The 19,507-nt window shown below is 34.8% G+C and overlaps 1 protein-coding gene across 2 annotated transcripts in view; it reads left to right on the forward strand.

Moving 5' to 3' along the window:
- LOC101745187 (paired box protein Pax-6) overlaps nucleotides 1-19,507 on the forward strand; it is an 81,971-nt gene that overhangs the window by 7,853 nt on the left and 54,611 nt on the right. For both annotated transcript variants that reach the window (XM_062672018.1, XM_021348736.3), the window contains exons 3-4: nucleotides 800-926; nucleotides 7,057-7,237. In XM_062672018.1, coding sequence (XP_062528002.1) covers nucleotides 800-926; nucleotides 7,057-7,237 — 308 coding nt within the window. The remainder of the gene's footprint in view (nucleotides 1-799; nucleotides 927-7,056; nucleotides 7,238-19,507) is intronic.

The following is a 19,507-nucleotide window of genomic DNA, read 5'->3' on the forward strand; positions in this document are numbered from 1 at the left end:
TTCTTTAGGAATAAGATAAAAAAAAACTCCACCTAAATATTTTACAATATTTATTTCAATTAGGTTTTTCAAAGGTTCGATCAACCCACACAGTTTGACTTTTAAGAAAAATAGCAGTAGACTCTCACGGTATTTCTATTGAGCCAACACAATGTTTTAGTTATCGTATCAAAATACAGTTACAGATTCATTTTAGATAGAGCTTATATTTCAACAATTTATTATTATTTCCATTTATTAGAGATCGTATAAGCTATCATTAACATTAAATTTCACTATATTTATCTTATAAAATTAATAAAAGTTAATTAAAAAGATAAACTATAAATCTATAGTGCTTAATTTCGCTTTAGAACAATTATTTATTTCGAAAAAAACATTTCTCAGCCACAACGAAACCGAAAAAACATTTTTAATAACTTTAATTACTCCAATAGATGATAATCTAATTGATTCACAAAATACCTTTTCGAGTATAGATTCTAATAGACTTTAGAGCTTAAAAATTCCGCCTTAGACCCAATTTTATTTCGAAAAAATGTTTCTCAGTCACACAACGAAACCGAAAAAACATTTTTAATAACTTTAATTACTCCAATAGATGATAAATAATCTAATTGATCCACAAAATACCTTATCGAGTTTAGATTCTAATAGACTTTAGAGCTTAAGGATACTAGATCCCCTTAAGATGTGATTAAAAGAGTCGTCGTGTTGAAGGCGATGATTAATTGGAGTAAGCAGAGTTATGGTGCGGCAGGTCACAGCGGTGTTAACCAGCTCGGCGGCGTGTTTGTAGGAGGACGACCTCTGCCGGACTCGACGCGGCAGAAGATCGTGGAACTGGCGCACTCCGGAGCTAGACCCTGCGACATCAGCCGCATCCTGCAGGTCTCCAACGGCTGCGTCTCCAAAATACTAGGCAGGTCAGTGCGAAGCTCAAAGTTTAATAGTTCAACATCACGACGCGTTTTTTTTTACACATCGACGCTTGAAAGGCAAACGTGACTAAGCGACAATGCGTGAACTTTACAGTAGACTAATAGATTCAAAGTTGAAATTAATTTAAAATATACCTGAGGAAAACCTGGAAAAAATATATTTAAACGAATCTAGCTGTAGGATTGAAATGATTTTAATAGACCTAGAAATATATTCTTTTTGCGCATCGAATATGGTTATTGCCTATTATTTATGTACAAAGCAGTTATTGTCACTTAGTAGCCTTTCAACCGTCGATATGCTGATAGCCTTGAGAGGCTATTTCAGCTTCTCCTTGATATGTAGGTGAGCTCACGGGGCTCAAACTGAGAATGTTACTAACACTGGCCCAAGCAAGAGCAGTGCTTCGCAGAATCTACCATCGGATCGGAAACGTGACCCACTGAGAAGATCTGGCGAGAAACTCAGTGGGCTGTGTCTATGGGTCAGTTCGCTCGATGATGACGAAGAGTTCGACGAGGATAGTCAATCATCTCTGAGATGACACCACAAATTTCTTTTGGTGGCAAGAATTTATTTTTATTCTTTTTATATTGAGCATCATACCCCGAGAATTAATCGCGATTCCGATTCGGTGGTAGATTATGCGAAGCATTGCTCTTGCTAAGTCTAGTGTTAGCAAATTCTCTCAAGTTACGCCAGGAATAAGTACAGGAAATAAAAAAGATGTGTGGTGTCGTGGGACACTGGATAGGAACGAAGTTCCCAATAATAAAAATATTAATTTAAAGTTCTATTCGAGGTATGAAGAAAGAGAGAGAGAGACAGAGAGAGAGACAGACAGACAGACAGAGAAACATGCGACGCCGCACAGCTTACAATAGCTTACTACAGCAAAAAGTGTCGTGACAACTTTTCGTAAGAATTTATAGCAAAAAGTATCGTGACAACTTTTCGTAAGAATTTTTTCCGTCTAGCCCCCTTTCACAACGCGCGATAAGGAACTTCGTTCCAAAAATTATTTCCTGCATTAATCATACACCAATAAAATAGTAAAATTAGAAAGACAACAAAAAAGTGGACAACCCAGTTACTTTGATAAATGAAATTTCGTGATTTCCTAATTCTCTGTTGACGAATAAACATCTGATTTATAATATAATCTGACACGCTTAATAATCGCAATCTGCTTTTCGAATCCTGCTTTTAAGAAGCCGTTTAAGGCAGACTTTTTCCAAAGCAACTGGCACTTGGACCCCACATTTTAGCTTTGTTCTATGAAAACCATTAGCCATTTAACGTTCAGCCAGAAAATATAGTGAAAACGTGAAGCTTACTCGCGAAACTGCCTAAAAGAATTACGACATACATCACATGCCAATCAGACGTCAATACGGACCGCAGCTTAAAAACAAACTATATGAAACAAGACCGCGGCATCCCAAAAATGCCGTCGAAATAGTACACCGGGTATAACCGGGTCCGACCGCACAATCATAGCTGCCATCGCCTCAAAGTAACCACAGCGTTACCCGTTCTAGAGCGTTTACGCATTCCTATAAATAGGCAAGGTCTTTTCTTTATTTTTGAATAGGTAATACGCTCGGTCGCTTCTAAATTTGAATAAAGCGAAACCGCGCTAAAAAGCCTTAGCATCCTTTAATGGTAGTTTGTTTTAGATGACTGATTTAAATGGACTAGAGGTCCTGCAGTAGTCGAAATTCGACTATAATTAATTGGAATTGTAAGTTTGTACACTATTATGATTGTATTTTATACTTCTATAATAACAAATTTCGCCAAGGCTACACTTTAAAAAAATATTAATAAAGACAAACAATATTTAATTTATTCTCAATTTGACCACAGACGTCAAGAACAAAAGTTTGGCAATAAATAGTATGCATGCGTGTGTGCGTCAAATACATGGTATGTAGTGTGTGTAATGTTTTCTTTATCGATTTAATGTATCTTTTATGCATTATTTAAAAAAAAATTAGCATTGTGCACTTCTTCTCTATGTTCTCTATAAGTGTAGAAAATTTCATACACCTCCGTCCGCGCAATTTTCGTAAAAAGGGATACAAAGTTTTTGCTTCACGTATTAATATATAGATATCTAATGCGAAGTACAAAAAACAACATATTATTTTCTATATCACAATTTCGCATTTATTTTTTTCATACATTGCAAGCCGTTTAAATTGCTGACATTTCCAAACGTCACCACAGAAATCGGTAGCTGGTAATGAGCTTCAAAAATATTCGATTTACTATTCAAGAACCCGATGTAATACTACATCGTACGTGTCTTACGGAAACTAAAATACAAATTAGAAAACTAATCTGCGTCGCTATAAAATACTAGACCAGTCGAGGTCCTACAAACTACCAGGATCTCACAAGGTAATCTTGAAGATTGATCCTTATTGACGTGTAACACGATATTCATGTTTTTGTTTATCAATTTTGCGGTCACGTAGGTACATACGTTGATAGATACGTAAATGTACCTACATGCGCGTAATATCAGCTTTATGCATTTAATATAATCGCAATATATTAATGTTATACAATAATATATCGTCTTCTCGCATTAAAACTGTATAATCTCAAAACTTACTAATTTTACAGGAGAGTGTTTTAAAGGTGTAACATGTGATATTTTTAATATTAATCATCTTTGCAACATTTATTTTTTATTTTTTACCAGTTACATTATCTGTCTTTTAATGGAAAATAAAATTATGTATTAATTTTGTTAATAGTAGTCAAAACAGGTAAACTAAAAAAAAACTAAAACTAAACTACGCTCTTTTGTCAGTATTTAAGAGAAAAATACTGGTGATACCAAATGATTCCGCATATTAACTCAATTTCGAATATTTTTGGGAATTGTACACTTTTATTGCGAAAAGACGATATTACAGATTGGTTTAGATTTAGGAGGTTGTAATGTAAAAAATCGCGTCGTTTCAATGTGTAGCTTGATCTATCGGATGAAGCCTTATTTGAGGAAGGCCTATTAGTACTTTAAAAAGATCAAAGGAAAGATTAAATTTGGAAAAGATCAATCAATATGGAGAAAATTAAAAGGGCGCTGGACAGGACATATGCTGAGAGAAAAGAAAGAGAAATGGTCCAGAATAATAACGGAATGATACCCTAAAGAAAACAGAAGAACTAGGGGAAGATAGACAAAGCGATGGGAAGATGACTTGAAGCAAGTAGCTGGGCCAGGATGGTTACATACAGCAAAGGATAGAAACAATGGAAATCCTTAGAGGAGGACTTTGCCGAAAGACCTTTGGGGCGTTGCCGTTAAGAGGAGAGATAAGCCGAATACCGAGAACATGTTTTAAGTTAAATTAATTTTATAGTTAGTTTTCTTACCTCTATTGTTATCATTTTATGTATAGATAAATAAGTTCTAAACTCTAACAGCAATCAAAGGCTTATTTATTTTTTATTAGTACTTGAACTAGAATATTAAAATATATAGTTGGTTGGAGATGATAGTTACAAGCTAAATAGTATTTAACTAATTAACTAGACGGACTTTATATTTTTTGTGTAGTATGCAGTGGTTTCCTGGACGTTGTTATCATGAGAAACTAATTTATCCCAAATTGTGTGGTCAATTCCTTCAAAGTTGCATATCTATAACATAACAATGGTTAACAACTGCTCATATTGGCGTCTCGTTAACTGTGCATTGATAATGTTAATACTACGGTTGACAATTACTTTTGAAGTGATCAGCGCGATTGCTAATGCAAAAAACATATTAATAACATAACTGTTTCTATACGTGTCCTTGTAATTTTAATACCGTCTTTAAAAAAAAAGAAACATTTCAAATCAGCATTATTTATAAGCCCATATGTGTTCGTACTATATTGAGAACACCGCAGACAAACACTTTTTATGAATTACAATACATGTAAACTAATATAAATCAATACATATCGAGGGATGAATACGCGAGATTTGTCTTTGTAATTAAAGGTCCGTTTTATTTGGTATTAGAATCAACAATTTGATTTTTTTAATTGAACTACAATTGTTGAATATGTTTAACATTCAAATGGCTGGCTCTCCTGCAAAAATGCAAAAATTTCGCTTAAACCAAATAGCCTTTCACGTCTCAATATGATTTTAAAGAAACAATCAATGTCTCCTAAACTATAATACACAGTAAACCACATTCTCAATGCAAACTTAGCTCCAATAAATAATCTAAAAATAATAATTCAATAAACCGACCAGAAGGGTGACTCAGTATTTGTTTTACGCGAAAATTAATACATAAAAAAAAATAGACGACAGTTGGTCACCTTGAATAACGAAATATCGAAAAAAAAAGGTTCCTCCTCGACCGTGTATCGAACCTGATACGTCAGAGCAACTTGATATGTTCGACCACCTTACTCCGATGATACTCCATATCGCCGAAAGGTCTACCTGGATGTGGTAACGAATTTCAATACAACTGGATCGCTATAATTTTTTTTAAATAAATTTCATTCGATAATGAATCGATAATGAATTATCGATAATGAATCGATAATGAATTCTCTGGTATATATGACTGGATTGATGAGAAACACTAGTTGGAGCAGCTAAGTCTGAAGTTCAAGTAGCTAGCTGGAATTCGAACTTTGTTAGAAGACGACTCTTGATGAAATATGACAGACTAATACTAGAAATTAACCCGTTTAGTGCTAAGCTTATTGTCACATATTTTTCAGAAATAGCTAAATAATTTTTGATAAATATCCTTATACAAACTTTAACTTAAAATAATACAATGATCAATGCTAAATTTACAGCGAAATAGCTTTAATTTATTATTTATAAATGTTATTAACTTATTAAAAACTTAACACAAGCGCGCGTTAAGACACGTCCGTACATACGTCACGCCGTCATGGTCGATACCTAATACCTATAATCAAACTGCGCAATAGTCTGTATTCCGACGCTCCGCATTTTATAGGGACTCATAGAGAGTCGATCTATCGACGGTTCGCGCTTTAAGGGTTAAACAATTTTTCTCGTATGTAAGTTTATCTTATATGGTATTTATTTTTCACATGTGTATTTAAGTATATATTTTTATGTAAGTTTATTAAGATATAGCACCGTCCAGTTAACTTATTCCTCTCCCTGCAAGGTTGCCTGGAAGAGATCGCTTTCAGCGATAAGGCCGCCGATTTATATCACCGACTTTTGTTTTATTAGTTTACTCTGTACATATTAAGGTGTTATATAAATAAAGAGTTATATTATTATTATTATTAATATTATTATTATTATACACTACTTTAGTAATATAATACTGGGCGTCCCAGTATTATCACAATTCCAATCACGTATCGTGTGCTGTGATCTGTCAAGGGTTTTTTTAATTCATTTTTTATAAATAATTAAAACTATTTTTAATACGCTTTTATTAGCTTCAGATATATGTACATAATATATGTTAGTATGTAACGGAATCTTTGAACATGATTTTGACCCCCTTCAAAATGTCGGATTAACTCGAAACTTGGCATGCTTATTAAGGACCGATGACAATTCAATATTTAAAAAAAAATTTAAAAAATTGAAATTCAACTAAAAAATGAAAAATAAATAATATGTAGTTTAAAAAAACTAAAAAAAATACGTTTTTATAGAAAATCCAACTAATTCATTCAGGATATTATCAAAATAACCCTTCTACTCATATCTGTTCATAAAATATTTATATCTACTGATACCATGCCCCCACGCTTTTTTTATAATAAATCATTTTTTCTTACACTATTTTTAATTCAAATTTATTAAAATTTATTTTCTATTCTTTAGTTAGTTTTTCTATAAAAGCGTATTTTTTTAAAGTTTTTTTAAACTATTACATATTTATTACGGCTTAATCTCGTCCTTATTATCAGTATCTACGAAAATACTTGTTATCTATTGATACTAAACACTAGATACATTATTTTCCCCTTCTTATTCGCTGGTAGTCTAACTGGCTATTCCAGCTACGCGCGTACGAGAACTAGATATCTACTGATCTAACTAGATGTGACCGCTGAAAGTAATCTGTCGTTGTTTTTTCTATAGGTATTACGAGACTGGTTCGATAAGACCTCGCGCGATAGGTGGCTCGAAGCCCCGCGTAGCCACAGCGGAGGTAGTTAGCAAGATCGCTCAGTACAAGAGGGAGTGCCCTTCGATTTTCGCCTGGGAGATCCGGGACCGTCTGCTCAGTGAAGGGGTCTGCACATCTGATAACATACCTAGTGTGAGTATCAACAAATTTCTTACGTTTCATATTTCCACCGATTTTTATCAATATTATTTATATGTATCAGTACTTGCTAATGATAAACAGACGAATCCTGTGAGCTCACTCACCCATTAAAACCAGAATAAGTATAACCCCTCGACGCTATCGATAAATTAGGAAAAAAAGTCTTAATACTAGTAACGGCAAAGGGATATTATGTTAGAACGCCGTTGTCGGTCAGTATTCTTGTTGAGATATTATTATTCTTTTAAACCGCTTTTGTGTAATTACTGGTGGTAGAGGTTATTGTAAGCCCGCACGGGTCGGTACCCAAAACCCAGCCCATTTCTGCGGCGAACAGTCGTGCGTTTGAAAGTTGAGACAGCCATTATACCATACCTATTGAGACATCGTCGCATGTCACAAGGTGGGTGGCCACAACGTCATAATGTCCATGAGCTCCTGTAACCAGATGAGAGGAGTTGTAGCCACTTGTAGACAATAGATAATGTTATATATAAAGAAATTATAAAAAAAAATTATAAAATTCGATGTACTTAAATGATTTTTAATAAGATCTGTAGGCTGTGACTCAATGTAAGCAAAATCTCAAGAACTGTTTAATCTACTATTTTTTCAAACGAATGTCAAAGACTTCTTTAAGTTCAATGACTCTAGAATTTTCGAATCGACATTCAAAGGCTTGAGAGAAAGTATTTACAAATTTAAAAGCGCAACTCGTAAACGTGAAAAATGATAATTTAAACAGCCATTTTAAAACCTATGTACTCCATTAAGGTAGACGGACTTTCATACGTACAAGTAGATACTGAATTACGGAATAAAAAACAAACTTGTGACACGTCGCGCCTTTTTTTTATAAAATCAATACCCCCTGTTTCATCCAATGCCTTTCTTATTAGGGCCTGTATTTCCTGTAAATTGCTACAAATAGAATTTATAAGAAAAACGTAGTAAATATTACTCGGTGTAATCAATTCCTCAAGTTAAATATTGACCTGTTTGTATTAATTGCTTAATATTAATTACGTTAAGCATAAATAGTTTTTGGTTTGTTCCTGTAATCTTAGGCAAAGAGAACTATTAGAAAAGCCAAGTAAAAAAATAAAAAATAATTAGCTCTCTGCTTGTTTTTGGGTGTTTATAGACACTGTAAAAAATGTTTCATATTTGACTACCCCAAGCTAAGATTTTCTTCTCTGTTACAACAAATACACCCAAATACCAAAAATCTTTCACAAACACAAACTCCGCCCAGGAATCAAACTGAAAACCTGTGGTACTACAGTAATCGGGATCACTACCAGCCACTAAACAAATCAAACATTCGTCTAGATTTAGTTTTTTAGTAAATTAATTTAAAAAATTAATCAACTTTAAAGAGACAACACACGACACTAAGGTACATATATAATACATAAACAACTAACAAAATAAATTTCAAGACATTAGTAGACAGATTTGCTTGTATATAAAAACCTTATCTGTTCGGAACTACGTGGAGACTCCGTTGTCACCCCTCACCACTTCGAGGCAAAACAATATGACGTTATAACTTTTTTTTTTCTTTTTTTGAATACAGGGACGCTCCCTTCGGAGATATTCTTTAGACGTCAATACGACTCACGCTATAGGTTGATTGTTTTTGAAATTCGATTTTTTTTTTGCAAATAATAATCACAGTTTCAAGTTTAGGTATATATTTTTTTACTTTTTTTAATTTAAGTTCTTTATTATTTATTTTACCTCGATGCGTCTATGCGTTTGAGGTAAGCCGTTTATTATTTGTGTTATCTGTGGATTATAGTGCTATGATTCTTATCATTAAGATGCAACTTTAAATTCTAAGTACTCTAACTATCTAATGTATAGTAGTATGCAGCGACCCATTGCTGATGTCCAAGAGCTACGATGACTACTTTCTAAGAGATGGGCCGCATCCTAGTCTACCTACAACGACAAAATAAAATTAAACCTAAATTATTTCCTTACGTCTTGATATATCTAACTTTAGTAGATATTACCAAATGTTGTTTCGAATGGAATCTGAACGAAAAAGGTTCGTCGAAAAGCAAACATCTTATTTTATAAAGACATTAACCTCGTATCGCAGCAACTCTTTCACGAAAATATTCGCAATAAAACTCAACGTACCGCAAAAGATACGGTAATAACATCATGAATATACAAAAAAAAATACTCAGTTTTACGTCTGTACGGCCTTTAGAGGTTATTAAACACCCTTTAACGCTATCTCCCTTAAAATACTTAACATAAATTAATTAATAAATTCGCGCACTCACCCTGTCGCCGAAGCGTTTCTAGAAAGAAAAAAAAAAACGTAGCTTAAGTACGCGACGGTAATATCGAGAAAAACATAAAAACCGAAACAGAGGGAAAACCTTCGAACGAGACGGCGATACGGCATTTTAATGAGACAGAAAGAGTTGTACGTTTATTTCTCTTTTCATCTCTTAAAAGGGGAAGCCGGCCGATTTTGACACGGCATGAATAAAGAAAATATGAAGGCTTTTGTTACCGTAAAAATTCCTGTACAGGGGATAAAGTCTTTAAGTTATCAGCGAGGGCACCGCTGAGGGTATCTATGTATATATAGATAGGGTAAGACGTATGTTTATCGAGTATCGGCATATTGTATATACGAAAATTATTCTCAAGAGGGCGCTTAGATGTTGAATATATTAATATCCGGGATATCGATTCTGACAGCATCAGATTTTATTAAGCTTGTGCGTGTCTTATGCCTCTTCGTTTATATTAATAATTAAAAATTACTTGACATATTAATTGTATTATAGTGGTCTAGAATCTAGACCATCAATCTTGTTTTTATATTAAACTCTAATATAAAATTTTAGGCATGTGAATACGGCCAGCCGCTTTGAGACATGACGTCTAAATCTCAGTTTGCATAGTATAAAGGTTTCCGATTTCTAAGCAAAACGCATTACTGCTTCACGAAAGAAATAAGCAAAGCCTAGCCGTGCAGGCTTACAAGACGTCTTACCACCAGTAATTATGCAAATTAGAATTTTTGCGCATTTGATTTTTATTACGCGATGTTATTGCTTCACCGTAAAAGTCGTTCGTCAACGAATGCTAACTACGCATTTTATTAGCAAAAAATGTATTTGTCTGCGGGATTCGAATACCGGCCCAGTCGCATCGGTTGATACGAGTCGCCTTATTTTTTAGTCCACGACAACGTCATAATATCGATATATGCAAGGAGTAACATTGTAACTGACAAAACTAAAACTGAATTACAATGTTGTTCCTTGCACCTGCCGAACTATCATCATAACAATGTAATCGATAAGGGATACTTCATAACGCACCTTCAGAATTGAAGTGGGTTAATCCAACATTCTTGTTTTTTGGTAAACGCCAAAAATGTATTTGAAGAATTGTAATTTTTCAATTTTGATTTTAATACTTTAAGCCTTAAAGCGCATACCTTAAGGTTTAAGGAATGCGATTGATTTTAAAAGTGACGGAAAGTGTACTTTGTCCCTTTCTAAACAAAATTTAAATTTCGTGTTTAATCTTCTATATTATATGTATATATAAAAATGAATTGCTGTTCGTTAGTCTCGCTAAAACTTGAGAACGGCTGGACCGATTTGGCTAATTTTGCTCTTGAATTATTTGTGGAAATCCAGAGAAAGTTTAAAAGGTGGATAAATATGAAAATGCTCGGAATTAGATAAAAATAACAATTTTGTTTTTCCTTTGATGTGTCCCCAGTCGGGCGGATTCCTTTTGTTTGTTTTAAGTTTCTTTTATACAAAAGTTTAGGTCTTTTATTTATCGATTGAGGCACTACGAAGTCTGCCGGGTTAACTAGTTTAAAATAAATAAATTTGTAAATTGATAGAATACATGTTTATAAGTCGTTGAAAGTATAAAAACACGTTTCCTAAAAATGTTTAGTTATGCCACTTCAATTCTGAAGGTGCGATAAATACATAGTTAAGTTCTAGATTATTTTGAATTTGGACTGATTTTGATCTTAGAGCGTTTCATTATTGGATGACAAACAAAGACGTCACAGCTATTGTCAAGCCTTTACAGTAACGAGGCTCGACAAAAAAAAAGTTAAGCTCTGTTTACTATTCATACAAATATCAAAGTGCGACACGACATTGAAAAAACGCTCCAATTTTCTTACATTTTAAATCGAATATTGTTTGTCGCCGAAAAAAAAATGTGGTAAGGGGTCAATTTTCGACACAGGGTCATATCGGGCTGTAACATGCGTTCCCGTAGCAAATCACTTCCGGGCCACTAAATCCAGGCCAAATTAATGCATTTAGCACGCTCCCCAGCGCTGGGGATGACAACTTTATTTCATTGTCCCGATATTTTCTTGTCACGTTAACATCAGCGGAGGGTCTCATTGCAGTTTTTTTTTTTTAGTTATTGACTTTTCGAAGTCCGGAAACGAACCCGTGCGCCGTTAAATTTAGCGTAGCAATACAATTAATATATAGTGATGATATCTTTTGAATATTAAAACCATGAAATATCAACTAGTTCTGGCTGAAACGTCAAAGTTTTGAAGTTATTTTCCCAAGTCATCCACCAAGGACATTCAAGTTATAATTGTAAAAAAATTACCGTTTAATTTCGCGTGTTTTATTGTCGTCCTTATTTTGTTTGCCATGTTACGAGTACCTTACAGTTTTCGTGGTCATGAATGACTATATTAACATCATCACTGTAGGTATAAAGTTTCAATATACGCAGGTAAATCTTGAGATATTCCTTATTGGTCTTTTTTTATTGCTTGGATCGGGTTGATTTTTTTATTGCTTGGGCGAGCTCACATCCCTCCTGGTGTTAAGTGGTTACTAGAGCCCATAGACATTTACAACACAAACGCGCCACCCACCTTGAGATATAAGTTCTAAGGTCTCAAGTACAGTTACAACGGCTGTCCCACCCTTCAAACCGAAACGCATTGCTGCTTCACGGTAGAAATAGGTGGGGTGGTGGTACCTACCCGTGCGGACTCACAAGAGATCCTACCACCAGTAGAGTACATTGATGATACTCATTTTATTTTTGTTGAGTTCGATTGTTTTATTTAACTTATGTGTCGATCGAATACGATTCAAAACTGCAAACTCATTATATCATTTGATTCGCAGCGATGAAGATCATATACTCCCTACCATATTGTTCAAGTTCTAAACAGCTTATCCAATAAATAGCTCGTTCGTAGCGCTGATTTAAAATATCATTAGATCATATCTGAGATTCGGATCTCGCGAGGGCGATATATCAGCGCAGCAACAAATTGTAACAAAGAAGTTCAGTAAAGAAGATTATCGTGGGTGACGCGTGGCGCGCACGTGACATGCATGTTGTCAGTGATAGGCGCTTTACCCTACACTGATCAAATCATGCGAAAACCTTCCATATACGCTCAGCTTAAAGCTCATTTTCGCGTATCATATCCCCATCAAAAACTTCTAAGTGAAAATATATTGTGCATAGTTGAGTTACGGTTGGTTTTTCGTTAATAAAACAAAATAATAGAGGTTATTTAAAACATAAGAAGTGTCGGAGGGAAATTAATACCGCAATTTCGGGGATTTAAAGCTTACAATCGTTTTGAGTGGGTAATATGAAAAGTAAATATGAAAGGTGAATTGTTTTTGTTACATATTTGCTCAGTTCCGTTGTCATTCACAGGAATTGCTCTGGGCAATGTTTTACGTTCGCAGCTTATGTCGCTGCCATCAAAAATAAACAAAAAGTGATAGTTGAAATGTGACATATGTGACATATGTTTGAAAATGTTTTAAAATCGAGAAGCGAGAGAGAGAGAAGGAAAGAGTACACTTTATTGCACACCAAAACGCAATTAACATTAAAAAAAACCACTCAAGAAGCAGAACATTTGCACAATAGGCGGTCTTATCGCTAAAAGCGAATATGTAAAGCCTTAAAACAAAAAGAAGGCTGAAGCAATAAATCACCATAGACACAGCCCACTGAGTTTCTCGCCGGATCTTCTCAGTAGGTAAATTCAGTGGTAGGTAGATTCAGCAAGGCAATCTAGCTAAGACAGATGCTAGCAAGCTCTTTCAAGCAGAGTGCAGCTATCAGGAAAAAACTGCAATAGCCCCTCTAGGTAGGACCTCTTGTGAGTCCGCGCGGCTAGGTACCACCACCTCGCCTATTTCTGCCGTGAAGCAGTAATGCGTTTCGGTTTGAAGGGTGGGGCAGCCGTTGTAACTTTACTGAGACCTTAGATCTTATATCTCAAGGTGGGTGGCGCATTTACGTTGTAAATATCAATGGGCTCCAGTAACCAAGGATCACCAGGTGGACTGTGAGCTCGTCCACCCATCTAAGCAATAAAAAAAATATCACACTGTAACCTTCAACCACTTTTCGACATCATCCGATTCGGTAGTAGATTCATTCGTGAAGCAGTTGTTCTTGAGTTGTTAGGCCTAATTTGGTGTCGCTCGGGCAGCTGTTACCAAATCCCACCCCTTTCGGCTGAGCCTTTGCTTGCCTACCTTCCCTGGTGAAACTCGAAAGGCATCCGGACCACCAAAAAACCCTCAATCACAAAAAAAAACTGTTCAAAACTCGTTCACAAGCGTGCGGCTGCTCCTGGATAACACAATCGTCAATATTTAAAATTAACGTTACCAAGTTATTGGTAACAAAACGCGGCCGTACCGTCCCGCGTGGGGTGGCAAGCGAAGCGAGATAAGTATCGCAACGCCACGTGCGCTACGCTCGGATATGCAATTTTTATATTATCCTCCTATTATTATTATTGATGACAGCTTTACGTGATACCGAGGGCTTTATTAGGTTTTAGATTTAATGAATCTGCTATTTAATTTACCAAAATATAGACAGAGCTGGTGAATTAAATGTGTGAATAGATAGGTAGGTTGTTTAACAAACGGATTAACAATGACTGCCCATAACACAAGATTGGTACCTGTTGATTCCTGCTACGAATCAACTACGCATTCCGATTTGAAGGATATAATAGCTCTTATTCTAATACAAATGAAATTTGGATCTTACACCTCAATGTGGCATTTTTTAGTCACTCTGGTACCAGTCTAGATAACCTTGGGCCAAATAAAAACCTTCATATATGTAATATGTTAGAGGAAGTCTGAAAGTGGCATCTGTGACAGAAAAATTGAGAAGTGCGCGTTTGGGATGGTATGGACATGTGATGAGACGAAATGAAAAAGAGGTTGGTAAGAGAGTGCTAACTATGAATGTGAAAGGATATAGAGGAAGAGGTAGACCTAAGAAGAAATGGATGGATTGCGTGAAAAACGATATGTGTAAGAAGGGAGTGAACGAAGAAATGGTATATGATGGAGAAGTATAGAAGGAGAAAACATGTTGCGCCGACCCCAGGTGACTGGGAGAAGGGCAGGAGAATGATGAATGATGATGTCTATCAACCCTAATAAATCCAACACACAACATTTAATTGTGGTCTGAGATTTTTTAACATGAGGACAACTAGATTTTTATGTTACCATCACCATTCTTATCCTGATGATCTTCATATTTCATATGTTCCTGATATTTTGAAACTGTGGACTGCGAATAAGATGTAAGTTGTAGATATATATGTCTCTTTAGCCCATTTTTTGAGTGTTACCACTGGAACTCGATGACTTTCTCTGAAAATATGTTACCTTCGATGTCGACAGTTTTTTTTTTCTGGAATTACCTAAGTCTGCCCGTGATCATGGCGCTTGGGGTCGCGCCGTAATATCGGGTAGTCAAGAAATGTAAAAGTCGTGGAAAGAATCCCTTATATAATAGTGTTTATAATGTCGTGAAGGCTTAAAACAATTCAAGGGGTGAAAGGCATTTTTGCAACTTTTTAGGAGAGCCATTTTGTTAAAAGTTTAAAATTTGGAAAAAATATCTTAAATGAAGTAAAAATAAAAATGGGTAAACTTAATTGAAGTTCAATTAAAAACATCGTATTGACCGTAGTGACCATTTCACTTACCACTACACTAGACGGCCGTTAGCATTGGTTAACAAATGACTATAGAAGGGCTAACTGATTGCGTTCACTAACAACAGATCCCACGGCTCTTGCGGACACTCGAATGGATTCACTTGTCGCTAATCCAACGAGTAGGGACAGCAAAAAAAACAAGACAAAATCGTTCTTAACTATTGCAACGCGATTATACTCTACAGTACGCACGCTTAAGTTGTTTTTTTCTGTGGTTATCTAAGGGAGTGTAATAAATGGATTACCGTTCTGTTTTTAGGTACACGAAAAACATGTATAGCTAACTTATTTCAGTTTACTTTTAACTTAGGTCATGTGAAATTAAAATGGGAATATCAGAAAAAAGAAGTCAAGTTCGATAGTTTTATTTTAAGATCTACATTCAATACATGACCGTATTCTTATTTTGTTTTTGACATTTGACATAATAATTATATGCAGACTTCTTAATTTTTTCATTTATTTCGAAATAACTAAAAATGAGGACTTTTTGGCGGGAACGCGAGGAGTGAAGTTATGTGATTTGCTTTATTTTGTCTATGTAGTGTTTCTTCGGGTTTAAATGTATAACGATGGTTTACTAACTTTTTACTATGTGTGCAATTGTACAAATGTGGGAAAATGAAACAAAGCCACTGAACGTAACTTCATGGGATCCTCCAAAAGTCCACTGAAAAAGTCTCAGTAAATGACTACTATTTTACTGAGATTATATTTCATCCCATATCATCTCATCTCATTTCATAATATCATTTTTCATAATATATAAAAAATACATAAAAGTTTAGGCTGTATGGTATGATACCTTTGCCTTTCCAGTTGGAAAAATAAAACTACTACTATTAGCTAAAAGTAACTTTGCTCGTGGTATGTTGATGTATCTGTCGCTACACACTCCCCTCATCCCGACCAATAACAAGCAGAGATAACATCACACATTAGATTAGATAGAGATCGCATGTTTATTGCAATCCAGTACTCGAAACTAATGCATTTAATAATCATGTACACATTTTTAAAGAAAGATATATACAGGATGTTACAACACCGGGTGTGCTGATATATATACGGGGTGTTATAGAACTACCCGTAAAGCCGAAAGGAGGTTAAATAGGGCCTTATAACGAGTCCATTTACAATATATTTTAATAACCGTAGTAATGCTGTATAACGTACCCAAAAAAATAAAAAAATATCATGATTTTCACTGACATGCAAACCCTATTTCGGTAAATTTTAAGAGGAAACTACGCAGAATGTACCTAAATTTCTACCTAATTCGCGGAACGACAAAAATTTTAAAAGACCTAACCTAACTAAAAACAATCTAAACGAAAACTTACTTTTTCATAATAAATGTCAAATTTACAGAAAAAGGTCAAAGCGTGCTCCGCCTTGCTCAATACCCAACCTCGCTGATCGGGATTTTTTTTGAAGCCAGTACTTGAGTATAATGACATCCTTGTACTCGTATTGTGTAATAAATGTATTACCGTTCTGTTTTTAGGTACACGAAAAACATCTTTCTCATCTCATCTTATTTTTTATTTTGTGTCCCCAATAGTTCTACTATAAGGTGTTTCAGGATTATCCATTCTTTCTGGGACACCCTGTATATTTTTGCTATTTATTGTTAAGTGGTTACCGGAGCTCATAGACATCTATAAACAAAATTCTGCAACCCAACCTGAGATGAGTTTTAAGGTCTCAGTATAGTTTATGATTTGCGAAATTTTACTAAAATGTCGAAGTGCTATAATTTTCATACATCTATCATTCTTCTTTGAACCCAAGCCACTTAATTGCTGGGTCTCTTCGACGTATTTTCGTCTCTTCTGGCCTTAAACTATCCGCAACCATTTTTATCATCCTTACATCTATTTGTTGCCGGTTATAACACTAACTGAAATTTATATTTGTATTTTAATAAATAACAAAACTGTATGTTTTAAATAAAGGCAAAAAAACACATATCTTGGAAAATTTTATCTAAGCAAGTTAAAATGTAACATAAAAATGGTTTCCATTACAAAACGTACCAATAAAATTATCGACTTATCTAAATTAGTATTTTAGTTACTGAAATTGACTCATATTGTTTTGAGTACTCTCTTTTTGACTTTGAAATTAAGAATGATATTGAACTCAAAACCCTAAATAGAAGAAAGTACAAGATAGTTCATCTGTTAGTTTAAAAACAATCAATAAAGAGTTCACAAGAAAACGTTTCCAGAACTTTCTTTAATAGGGAGAACAACTTTGTTTCGGACTGTATACAAGTACAAGATCTAAGCAAAATTTGAATACCGAACTCGAGGCAGTATGGAGTCCGGATCCACAAGGCATTCTAGGGCGTTTCCGAATGGGCGCACTTCAAACGGGCCCCGATCTTAGGCCCGACATCGTCCAGTCATAATCAGATGTTCCGACTTTCTTTGATAACCGACATTAGCGTCTTTGGTGGAATTTAATTTGTTTTCATTTGTCGTAACGTTGTGACGGTAAAATCAACAAAACCTGACTTGGGCTCATAGTTCACTTTTAAGGTGTTACAAGCTTTTAAATCTAAGGACATTTCCATATTTATAGTTTATATATATAAAAATGAATTGCTGTTCGTTAGTCTCGCTAAAACTCGAGAACGGCTGGACCGATTTGGCTAATTTTGATCTTGAATTATTTGTGGAAGTCCAAAGAAGGTTTAAAAGGTAGATAAATTAATGAAAATGCTCGGAATTAAATAAAAATAACAATTTTGTTTTTCCTTTGATGTACCCCCCCCCCCCCCCCGTCGGACGTATTCCTTTTGTTTGTTTTAAGTTTATTTGATACTAAAGCTTAGGTATTTTATTTATAGATTGAGGCACTACTACGAAGTCTGCCGGATCAGCTAGTTTCAAACAAAACAGTATTTATTGGTGTTGTAACTAAATAATAATTTATGTAACCTTTAATTTTTTTAGAAGATATCACAAATTCTTCGAAGTGAAACCGAATTGTATTTTCAGTTTTAAGCATTAAAGACAACATGCAAATCATATTATCGATAGTATGGGGAGGTGGGATTAAAATTAAAATTGCGTAAAACGCACAGCATATGTGCATATTTGAATGAGCAGGGGAGCCACCCCGGCGTGACTAAGCGAGATTTTAGCTAAACGAATACACTTGTTTAGATCCCGGTGTTTGAACGAATAATAAACTGATTAAAGACGAACATAACGAAAACCCGAAGTAGGTAAAAGTTGATGTTAATATTTTTGTAATAGTTAATAATAATATGGCTATTAATGTTGATTAATTCAGTTATTAGTTTGAAGATAAAAATGTATATACAAATTTCGAAAACAGAGCGAATATATTAGACATTGTAAACGTATTACAGAACTTCGGCTGTAGATTGAAGATGTTTAAAAAAGTACAAAATGTTATATTAGGTGATGTCTAAATCACCGATTATTTGGATTTATTGTCAGTGTTTTTGTGCGCGTTCGATGAGAAAACTAGTAAACTGAATTTGATGAGCTTTTACGGCTTAAACTTATGACGAGACAAAAAATAGTTACAACAATAGAAGATGAACAAAGATACATTTTCCACTAGTCAAAAACGACTAATAATTCCAATGCTTTAGAAATTAATACGCGACGCGATTCTTAATAAGAAAAAGAAAATAACCAAGAAGATAGCTAAAAAAAGTTAATTTGCTTTATAACATCGTTATTCATAAAATACATTTTCCTAAGCCAATGAAGAATTCATGAAATTACCCCGAAACGCTCGGCCGAAGCTAAAATTTCATTACACTGTATTCGATATCTCGTACAGAGCAAGCAATATCGGGTATTAGCGGGAATTTGTGGCTATTTATCTATCGACTACTACGCGGCTTTCATTAGCCATACCCGCGTGGAATTTCACCAATGCCGTCTACGTCGGAGCTAGTAGCTATAGACTATGGAATCGGTTGCTCATATTGCTGTTCCTATATTAGTACAGTGGTATATTATTTAATGCATTTGAATATCATCACCGTTTTAAGGTGCTTTTAGGTACCACAAGCACCGGTCACCGTCTTCTGAGAAGATCCGACGAGAAGCTCAGTGGGCTGTATCTTGAGAGGGATCTTAGGCCTTCCAGGCTATGGTATGCCTTCTCCTGGCTTAGTACGTCTCTCTAGATATGTCTAATGATATTTAAAGATGCACCAG

This window comes from Bombyx mori, chromosome 14 (genome assembly GCF_030269925.1).
Source record: "Bombyx mori chromosome 14, ASM3026992v2".
NCBI lineage: Eukaryota > Metazoa > Arthropoda > Insecta > Lepidoptera > Bombycidae > Bombyx > Bombyx mori.